General features: G+C 38.4%; 1 protein-coding gene across 1 annotated transcript in view; it reads left to right on the forward strand.

Annotated features, from left to right (window-relative positions):
* Cbfb (core-binding factor, beta subunit) overlaps nt 1-11,357 on the forward strand; it is a 50,067-nt gene that overhangs the window by 24,643 nt on the left and 14,067 nt on the right. The window contains exon 4 of the mRNA XM_013012955.1: nt 5,091-5,207. Within this exon, the coding sequence (XP_012868409.1) occupies nt 5,091-5,207 (117 nt within the window). The remainder of the gene's footprint in view (nt 1-5,090; nt 5,208-11,357) is intronic.

Genomic DNA, 11,357 nt, shown 5'->3' on the forward strand with positions numbered 1-11,357 from the left:
AAAAAGCTGGAAGTGGCGCTGTGGCTCAAGTGGTAGAGCGCTAGCCTTGAGCTGAAGAGCTGAGGGACAGCGCCCAGGCCCAGAGTTCAGGCCCCACGACGGGACCCAAAGAATAAATAAATAAATAAAAATAAAATAATAAAAATAAAAGTTGGACTTCCTTTAGGTTCTTCTTCCCTTCTTCCTTTGCTTCTTGAGGAATTGCTGTTCCGTTTTCTTTCCTCCAGTGTCATTGGTATCTGCCAGATGTGTAATATCAGCACAGATCTCTTCTAAGAATACTGGAATCCCGTATGTAGTTGTCTACTCAAAATCTCTATTTGGAGATAATCTAACAATCAAAAAAACTTGGCACACATTTTGACAGCTTTATTGAGATAAAATTCACATGTAAGATTCACTGTGAAAGTACACAGTTCAGTAATTTTTAGTATGTAAGAGATGTTCACTTATCACTAATTTCATATTGACCCAGAAGAAATCCCATACCGATTAGCAGTCATTCCTTCCTTCTCTCAGCTTCCAACTGCTAACCTCCTTTCTGTCGCTCTAGATTTGCCTATTCTGGACATTTCCTTTTCCTGGATGTTTTTACTTCATACTGTTTTCAAGATTCATCTGTGTTACAACATCAGTTCTTCATTCTTTTTCATGGTCAAATGTATTAATAATACTAAAGATGATAAACAAACATGACCTTGCTGATCTTACACTAAGGACAATGGAATTTGCATCAATAAAGAATATGAATAACAATCTGCAGAATATGAATAAAATGAATATGAATATAATGCCATAAATAGTTGATCTTGAATTGATTAACCAAGTTTTATTAATCAAACTTTTACCTTTTTTGGCGGGGGTGGGGGGGCTCCGGTTATGGGGCCTGAACTCTGGGCCTGGGCACTGTCCCCCAGCTCTTCAGCTCAAGGCTAGCACTCTACCACTTGAGCCACAGCACCACTTCCGGCTTTTTTTTTCTTTTTTGCTTATGTGGTGCTGAGGAATTGAACCCAGGGCCTCATGCATGCAAGGCAAGTGCTCTACCACTGAGCCACCTTCCCAGCCCAAACTTTTGCCTTTTTTGTGGGGGGGGGGGAGTGTTAGTCGTGGGGCTTGACCTCTGGGCCTGGATGCTGTCCTTGAGTGCTTGAGCTCAAGGTGAGTGCTGTACCTCTTGAGCCACAGCACCACTTCCGGCTTTTTTTTTCTTTTTTGCTTATGTGGTGCTGAGGAATCGAACCCAGGGCCTCATGCATGCAAGGCAAGTGCTCTACCACTGAGCCACCTTCCCAGCCCAAACTTTTGCCTTTTTTGTGGGGGGGGGGGAGTGTTAGTCGTGGGGCTTGACCTCTGGGCCTGGATGCTGTCCTTGAGTGCTTGAGCTCAGGTGAGTGCTGTACCTCTTGAGCCACAGCACCACTTCTGGTTTTCTGGTGGTTCATTGGAGATAAGAGTTTCACAGACTTTCCTGCCCGGGCTGGCTTTGCACCATGATCCTCAGATTTCACCCTCCTCAGTAGCTAGGATTATAGGCGGAGGCCACAGGTACCAGCCTTACCTTCTTTTTAAAAAACATAGTTTTACTGTTATTTTTAAGGTCTTGAACAAAGCATAGAGGGATTATCATTTCATAAGTTAAGTAATGAGTACTTTTTTTAGACAATGTTACTACTTCTTTGCTTTCCCCCAGTTATTTTTGCCTTCTTAAAAAAAAAAATGGTGAGAGCTGGGAATGTGGCTTAGTGGTAGAGTGCTTGCCTAGCATGTGTGAAGCCCTGGGTTTGATTCCTCGATACAAAATAAACAGAAAAACCCAGAAGTAGCATTCTGGCCCAAGTGGCCTTGAGCAAAAGAAGCTCAGGGACAGTGCCCAGCCCCTGAGTTCAAACCCCACATTCTGTAATATTTTACTATTGAAAGGTTAAGTAAGCTAATTTCTTTTGTGTGATTAGCTGCATCTACTCATTTTAAAGGCTTTATGGAATCCGTTTTGTGTAAAATATTTTATTGTTTTAGAACAATGGGTTTCATTCCTGAGTCATATTTTAACAAATTTTCTTTTCAAAGTTTGAAGTAGGCATCATTATTTTCAGTGAAAAATGTCTTTGTGTTTAAATTACATTACTTAATTACATTACAAAATGCCAAACTGTTAAGAGACAGAATTATATTTTCTTCATAATTTGAGGTTTGGTATTCATGGATGTAAGAAAGACCCAAATATTTACTTTGAAGATCTGTGCATAAAACTACATTCATTTCAATATGATCATCTAAATAAATCACCATCAGGATCATCTAAATGTTATTTTTAATTAGGATTCTAGACATTAGTCTTCATTATGAACATAACCATTTTCCTAGGTCGCTTAGGAATTTCCCAAAATGGATCAGTAGCTTTCTTTGTCATGAAAGAAGATTTATAAGAAAGTAATAAGTGGGCTCTTAAAGAAATTAAGCAATTTTGTAAGGGAATTTTTTTTTCTTTGGACATTAATATAACATTGTAGAATCTCCAATTCTCAAAGATAAAACCATCAGTAAAGAATATAAAGTCTGATTTAAAAGAATATGAAGTTGAACTTTCTCTATTTGATGAGAAGAATTTATGATTAATGTATGAATTTAAAATAAGAGGCTTTGATAGCAGACATGTTACATTTATCACTGTACTTTTCAAAGGAGTAGGTTTCTACCTATTTCATTAAGATGTAATTAAAGTTATGTTGATATGAAATACAGAGGGATATTGTGTTTTGGTTTTATGACATGTTGAAGTTGAGGTTGGCATAGACACTTGTTAGACAAGATGATCATTGATGGAGTTTTAAAAAATTCACCAAATGGAAGGGAATAAGCACTTATCAGAACAGAAGGAAATGTGTGGTTAAACCGTTTCTGCTATAACTGTAGACTACTTCCCTTGTTCCAAATGGGAGGAAGAATGGAGCTCTATATTTTGGGACATTCTTCCTTAGTATGACTAGAATTTGGTTCAGGATGGTTTATGTGTGTTTAGCATGGAGGGGAATGACATAAATATGTAATATGTAGTAAGAAGACATAAATTTATTTTTCAGGTGTCTCAGGTATTTTTTAGCATATTTGTAATTATTGGTAGTCAGTTCTTATTAAACTTCTCAAAAGAAAAACTAAGACTGTTTAGGAAACTTGAATTGAGTAAAGAAAAATGATGCCTCCAGCTTTTTTTTCTGAAAATGAGAAACTGTCTTACCAATTCTGTATCATATAGGTAATAAAAATGCCAGTTTTTAGCTCTCAAAACATTGGAATTATCCAAAGAAATGTATTTGGTGAAAGTAAATTTTAAAAATTTCATATATAAGGATGTATTTAGTTATCTGGAGTTATGAGGGGGAATTGTATTTTGCTTTTCTTTATTTCTTTAACTAAAAATTAAGGTGTCAAGACGGGCGCTGGTGGCTCACGCCTGTAATCCTAGCTACTCAAGAGGCTGAGATCTGAGGATCGCGGTTCAAAGCCAGCCCGGGCAGGAGAGACCGTGAGACTCTTATCTCCAATAACCACCAGAAAAACCAGAAGTGGCGCTGTAGCTCAAGTGGTAGAGCGCTCACCTTGAGCTAAGAGCTGAGGGACAGTGCCCAGGCCCAGAGTTCAAGCCCCACGGCCGACCAAAAAAAAAAAAAATTAAGGTGTCACTATGTAGCCAATGTGGTCTCAAACAACTGATCCTCTTGCATTAGCCTCCTGAATGCTATTTTAACTGAATATTTTTCCTTTTTGTGCTAGCACTAGGGTTTGAACTTAGGACCTCAACCTCTCAGTGTGTGTGTGTGCACGCGTGCGCACGTGAGTGTGGTTGGGGTCGGGGTTGGGTGGTTCTGGGGCTTGAACTCAAGGTCTGGACACTTTCCCTGAGCTTTTTTGCTCAAAGGTAGCCCTCTACCACTTGAGTCATACCTCTATTTCCAGTCTTTTGGGTGCTCAATTGGAGATAAAAATCTATGGCTGAGCGCCAGTGACTCATGCCTGTAATCCTAGCTACTGAGAAGGCTGAGATCTGGGGATCGTGGTTCAAAGCTAGCACACGAGACTCTTATCTTTAATAAACCACCAGAAAACCGGAAGTAGCAGTGTGGCTCAAGTAGAGGACTCACCTTGAGCTGAAGAGCTGAGGTACAGCGCCCAGGCCAAGTTCAAGCCCCATGACCAACAAAAAACTAAATCTAATGGACTTCCGTTTTTCCAGGATTTGAACGTAAATTCTTGGATCTCAGCCTCCTAAGTAGTAGCCACTGGCGTGGCATGGTACCCAGTGTCCTTTTTTGTGTTTTATTTTTTAGATATAGTCTTGTTAACTTTGCTCATACTGCCTCAGATAGTCCTGCCTCAGCTTCCTCAAATGCCCTAGGTTTTGGGCCCCAGTGCTGCAGAGAGACAATCCTTATAAGGCACCAATATATTGAATATGACTAAAGGATAGTTTCTATATGTATATAAACTATAATTATGTTTTTTTGTTTTTGTTTTTTGAGTCTGGTCGTGGAGCCTGAACTCTGGGCCTGGGCGCTGTCCCTCAGCTCTTCAGCTCAAGGCTAGCGCTCTACCACTTGAGCCACAGCGCCACTTCCGGCTTTCTTCTTAATAAACCATAATTATGGTAGTTAAAATATAAATGTATAGTTCTTTTTTTACTTGCATTTAAACATTTTTTTAAATTGCCTTAAACATGCTTGACAAGCATTATACTGTTGAGCTCTATTCCCAGCCCTCTTAACATTCTTTTCCCCTTTTAGGGCAGTAGGGTTTGAACATAAGGCCTACCACTTTTGTCAGGTTAGCCTTCTGCCACTGAGCTATGCTCCAAACTTTAGTTGTTGTAATCTACCATGCCCAACTTCTTCATTGAGATGAAGTCTAATGATCTACTCATTCTCTTCCCCAAAGTAGCTAGAATTTATAGCCATGAGCCCATAGGTGCCCAGCACCTTCTGGAATTGTTAAGTTTTATAAATTATATTCTTGTTTTAAGAAAACTATAGTTGACATAGTAAGCTTAATATACCTGATGACTTTTCAGTTGTTTTCTCCGTTTTGTGTCTTAGGTGTATTTGAAGGCTCCTATGATTCTGAATGGAGTCTGTGTTATCTGGAAAGGTTGGATTGATCTCCAGAGACTTGATGGTATGGGCTGTCTGGAGTTTGATGAGGAACGAGCTCAGGTATGGTAACTTCAGGCTGTACTGAATGTGGCTACTTTATTTAGCCTCTAATCTTGCTTAAATCTGGGGGTCTATTTTACCTAATTTTTAATAATAAGTATACATATCAGTTTTTCAAACCTGTAATCCTAACTACTTAGGAAGTCGAGATTGAGTTGATAAGGAAAATCCATGAGACTCTTATCTCCAATTAAGCAGGAAAAAGCCACAAATGGAGCTGTGACTAAAGTGGTATAGTGCTAGCCTTAAGCACAAAGGCTAAGGGACAGCACCCAAGCCCTGAGTTCAAGCCCCAGTACCCTTCACAGATATACACACACACAAAAGGAAGGGGGGAAGAAGATAAGTATAGAAAGCACTTTATTCAAGTAGTGTTGAGGAATCAGGAAAATGTTAAGAACTATCTTCTAGTCCTGATTTGGGAGAAGTTTTTTCTGCTAGTGGTTCTAAATTAATCTACAGTAGTTAAGTGGTTCACTCAGTTACCCTACCCTTCCCCCTCACTCCCCCTGTAATAACCTGTAGGGCCCCGATAATCACCAGGGCCCAATAGTCATAGTCCCCAATCTCATTTGGAAACATAAAAGTCCAGTAAATGGTTCTTCTAACATTTGTTCTTGGTCTTTAGGAACATTATTATAGAGGGTGGAGAACAACTGAAAACAAAATGTAAGAGTAGCAATTTTGTAATGTAAGAGTGAGGAGTTTTGGGGGCTCAGAAGGTGGCTCAGTGGTAGAGTGCTTGCCTTGCGTGCATGAGGCCCTGGGTTCGATTCCTCAGCACCACATAAACAGAAAAAGCCGGAAGTGGTGCTTGGCTCAAGTGGTAGAGCACTGTCCCTGAGCTGTAGAGCTGAGAGACAGCCCAGAGGTCAAGCCCCATGACTGACAAAAAAAAGAGTGAAGAGCTTTTGTATATTCTTTTCCAAAAAGAATATTCAATTGAATAAAAAAAAAACAACAGCAACCTCAAAGCCCTCATTTAAAGATTCTGGAAATTCAGAGGCATTTATTAAAAGTTACTGAACTTGTCTGTCATCCCTTCTCCAGTCTATGTTCCCTCAGATTCTACCCTGCGTGGCAGGGCAAGCCATAAGGGCTATGGGAGCTTCTTCCTTATCAGAGAGAACTGATTTTTTAGCAGACCTTGAAAAATCATGTACAGGAATGTTGAAAGCAATAGACATTTCATTGGCAGTTTGTCATTGTGGTAGAAGGCTTGCCTACCAAGTGCAGGGACCCAAGTTGAAATTCCAATACCAGCACCACCACAAAAAATAATCATTAAGGTTCAAGGGAGGTGGAAGCAGAAGTGAGTCCTAGGCCAGTCTTAAGTTACATAATAGCAAGATCTTGTCTCACATTTTAATAATAAAAATAAATTCAAAGTTCAAATTCTTTTATGGTGCTAGAGATTGAACCCTAGGTCTTTGTTCATGCTAGACACTCTACACTTGAGCTGTTCCCCAACTCTGATTTTACTTTGTTCTTAAGAGAGGCTTTTGCCACTATCTTTGCCAAAACTGGACTCAAGCTCTCTGTCATCTTGTTCCCACCTCTCAGGTAGAATTATGGATGTGCCATCACCAACATATGGTTCAAAATTTAAAATTCTAAACTAGGGTTTGAACCAAGGACCTCACACTTGCTAGTCAAGTGCTTTACCACTTGAGCCTTGCCCCCAGCCCTCTTTTGGATAGGGCCTCACATTTTTGCATGAGGCTAGTCTTAGATCCTCCTTCCCCTATTTCTCAAATATTTGGTATGATAGGCTTGTGCCATCCCATCCAGCTTCTTGGTTGAGATGGAGTTCTCATTTTTTGCCTAGGCTGAGTTTTGAACTATGATCCTCCTAAATCACTGCCTCCCAAGTAGCTGAGATTACAAGCACGAACCACCACACACCATATATACTGAAGCTACCTTTATTTGTTAAAAATTCATTTACTTTCAAAATCCGAAACAACAGAAGTGATACTGTGGCTCAAAGTGGTAGAATGCTACGCTTAAGCAAAAAAGCTCAGGGACAGCGCTCAGGCCCTGGGTTCAAGCCCTGAAACAAGCAAAAAATGTAAAACAAGGAGCCAGACACTGGTGGCTCATCCTGTAATCTTAGCTATTGAGGAGACTGAGATCTAAAGATTGCAGTTCAAAGCAAGCCTGGTCAGAAATTTCATGAAACTCATCTCTACTTAACCACCAAGAAAACCTGGAAGTGGAGTTGTGGCTCTCGTGGTAGAGTACCAGCCTTGAGCAAAAAAACCCAAATGAGTGGGAGGCCCTGAGTTCAAGTCCCAATTTTGGCACCAAGGAAAAAAAATTCAAATAAGGGCTATAGGTATAGTTCAAGTAGTAGAATGCTTAGCAAGCATGAGGCTCTGAATTCAAAACCTCAATTCTCCAGAAGAAAAATCCAAAATTGATTTGCAAGTTACTAGAAAAATTGACATATATTCTATAAGGTATTTGGATATAATACCAAGGTCCTTAAACGATCAGCTATATTTCTGTATTTTAGCAGTAAAAAGACAAATTATCTAATCCTCTGGTCCATTACGGTAATTAGCATCTGCTCTCCCTGCATGATACACTGAAGTCCTCACTCACTCCTAATAGCATTCATTACTTTTGCTCACTTTTCTGTGTGTGTGTGTGTGTATATATGTATGTGTGTGTGTGTGTATATATATATATATATATACACATATGTATATATACATATATATATATATACATACATGTATGGATTCATGCAGCATGTGCTGTTTTGTACTCCTGATACATTTGTGAAATTTATCTATATTGGTGTGTTCATTTAGTTTTTCATTCTCATTGTATTTCTTTGTTGATCAAGTACTTTATCCATTCTACTGTTAATGGCCATTTGGACAGTGTCCAGTTTCTGGCTACTACTACTTCAGATCTCTTTGAAAAAATGCCAGCTATAATACAACTCGTCTGTTTTTTTATTGGTTTATGTTTTCACTCTGTGAAAATATATTTTTACTGAATTGTAATTGTTTATATATTTTGACTAGGTACTGGGTCAGAAACTTTTCCACAAATGAAGATAACTTGATTATAATTGTAAAGCCTCAAATGCCAATAGGTTTTTTTTTTAACTGAATATATTTTGTCACTTTGTTTAATTTATAGGTATAAATTCTTTGTGTTGTGTGTATGTCAGTCCTGGGGCTAGAACTCAGGGCCTGGGTGCTGTCCCTGAGCTCTTTTGCACAAGGCCAATGCTCTGACACTGGAGTACCACTTCTGGCTTTTTTGGGAAGATAATAGAGATAAGAGTATGAAGGCCTTTCCTGCCCTGGCTGGCTGCAAACTGTGATCCTCACATCACAGCCTCCTGAGTAGCTAGGATTGTAGGCATGGGCTACTACTGCCAGCAGTGTACATTTGTTTGTCGTCTTTATATGCTTGATTTTGAAAGAAAAAGTGAGCATATTAGGCATATCACCATTGAATAATCAGATTTTTATCTAATTTCAGCAAAAATATAACTAATAAGTACTCCTTTACCAAGAAAAGTCAATGCCATCATAGAAACCAAGGTGGTTTCAGTGTAGTTCTTCGAAAACTCAAGTTTTCAAGGGCAGTCAAAGAGAATGTGTGCTATCGTGCTTTTTTTTTTTTTATTCTGTACCAGCTTTGCCACAAAAGTTTTGTTTTGTTTTGTTTTGTTTGGTCGCTCATGGGGCTTGAACTCTGGGCTTGGGCGCTGTCCCTGTGCTCTTCAGCTCAAGGCGAGCACTCTACTGCTTGAGCCACAGTACCACTTCTGGTTTTCTAATGGTTTATTGAAGATAAGAGTCTTACGGACTTTCCTGCCTTGGCTGGCTTTGAACTGCGATCCTCAGATCTCAGCCTCCTAAGTAGCTAGGGGGTTATAGGCGTGAGCCACCGGCGCCCGGCTGCCACAAAAGTTTTATAGTGAGTTACTTTTAATTGTGGCTGTACTTTATGAGTATATTTATGTTACATAAATTAAATGACTTAGCAGATTGTTTCATTTTGGGGGTACAGTTATGAATTTATATGTATACTAGAACTAGTTTTAGTAAATTTGTATAGGCTATTTGTCTAATTCAATGAATTTTTATACAGTCTGCTCCACCACAATTTGTATTTGTATATCAACATAAGAGCCAATAATTTCATCTTCATTGGCTTTTAAGTTCATTTTGTCCATCACAAAATGTCTCATCTTCATTATAATGACCTTTCAAATGTTTTAATTCTGTAATTGAGTTAGGAAATAGAACCACTGTTGGAATGAATGGATTTTCAGTTTGAAGTACCTGATGACACTGATGTAAAACAGGTATCCTTTAACAGGTGTATCCTTTAGTTGATTGTAAGGTTCTTCTCTTACGGAAGCCAACATATAAGCAACTTTGCTTTTTTTTGTATAGTTATAAATATATAAAAGGCAATTTGGAAATCATTTGATTGAAATGAACTTAGATTTGGCAAAAAGGTGGGTTAAATGTACTGTTTACAGTTACACATGTTGCCTTTGAAATATATACCAGTCTTTAATGAATTTATTTCCCTTTTTTGGTGGTACTGGATGTTGAATTCAGGGCCTTGAGCTTGCCAAGCAGATGCTTTTAACACTTGAGACATCTCTAAACCCTTATCTTTTTTTTTTCTTTTTTTTTCTTTTTTTTTTTGCCTGGGCCATGATCTTCCTGTTTATACTTCCTGACCTAGCTGAAATGACAGATATTCACCACAGTGTGAATGGTTGAAATGGGTTCTCACAAATATTTCCCCCGGCTGGCCTTGAAAATGGTATTTTTCTTTTTTCTCTCTCATTTATTGTTTTTGTTTTCTGAATTTTTATTGACAGATATACCTGGGCAAGGGGGTGGGGCAGGCAGGAATTGCTGGTGATTGAACACAGGACTTCATGTTTTCTAGGCAGGTGTTCTACCACTTGAGCTGTGCCTCTAGTCCTTCTTCATTTAGTTTTTTTTTCACCATGCCCAGCTTCCACTATGGTTTATATTGTTCCCAACTGGCTACTTTGTGCTTCCAAGGTTTTGTATACACCTTGGAGTAACAGAGTAAGTATGTCAAGTGGCCATAGGTACTAGAATATTGGAAACACTCCTACCATCCCCTGAGGCTGGGTAGAGTTCATTGTCCATAGCCAATAGTCTACATCATGAATGAGTATGTAGTTTTATTAGCAAATGACGTCCTTGAAAGGGAGAAGTTACATTGCGGACAGATAACAGTACAGGATCACGATGAGACAGGTAATTGTTCATTGTCTCTCCCAATTTTGCCAGTTGTTAAGAGTACAAATTCTGTTCACTGCATTTCTCCTTTTTTACTATAAAAGAACAAGACAGAAGTTGGAACCAGAATTATTCCTGCCTATTTTACTGAAACAATTATACTTTTTAATTATTTTAATGAAGAAAAACCATGACCATTGCTACAATACATAGCAGTTGCTAATAACTTTCTTAGGGAATTAGATCACAACTGATGTTATATTCTCATTTTATCCTCAAATTTTCTTCTATTGAATTTAACTATAGTTGGTAATTTTTTATGTCATTGTTAATTATGTTTATTTCTACCTGCCCCATTGGACTGTAGGTTCTTTGAGGCAAAGCACCATTCATTCCCTCACATTATATCTATGACACCTACACATACAAATAGTTGGAAACAGATGAAAAAGTAAATAAACACATGTACGTCAGCAGAAATGTCCTAGTTGATTTCCAACTAATAGCCTCTTGGGAACTGGAACAGCATTCTTTTGCAGGTGCCTCTGACATATATTTTTGATGGACAAAATGAAGTGAACTTAAAAGCCAATGAAGATGGAATTGTTGGCTCATATGTGGGTATACAAGTATAAATGCTGGTGGAACAGACTATAAAAATACAGAATACTAAGTCAAATAAGGGGCTTTTGTATATCCATAAATATTTGCAAAATAACACATACTGAATGCTGCTGGGTAATATCCTAAATACTTTTTGTGTCTTATGTAATTTACAACAAGATTGTAAAGTATTACTATATATTATAAAGTATTACTATGTCTACTTTACATATGAGTTTCCTGAGGCTTAGGGAAATGAGATGCCTTGCCCTGGTTCTTTTTTTTT

The sequence above is a fragment of the Dipodomys ordii genome, unplaced genomic scaffold, assembly GCF_000151885.1.
Source record: "Dipodomys ordii isolate 6190 unplaced genomic scaffold, Dord_2.0 Scaffold18, whole genome shotgun sequence".
Lineage (NCBI taxonomy): Eukaryota > Metazoa > Chordata > Mammalia > Rodentia > Heteromyidae > Dipodomys > Dipodomys ordii.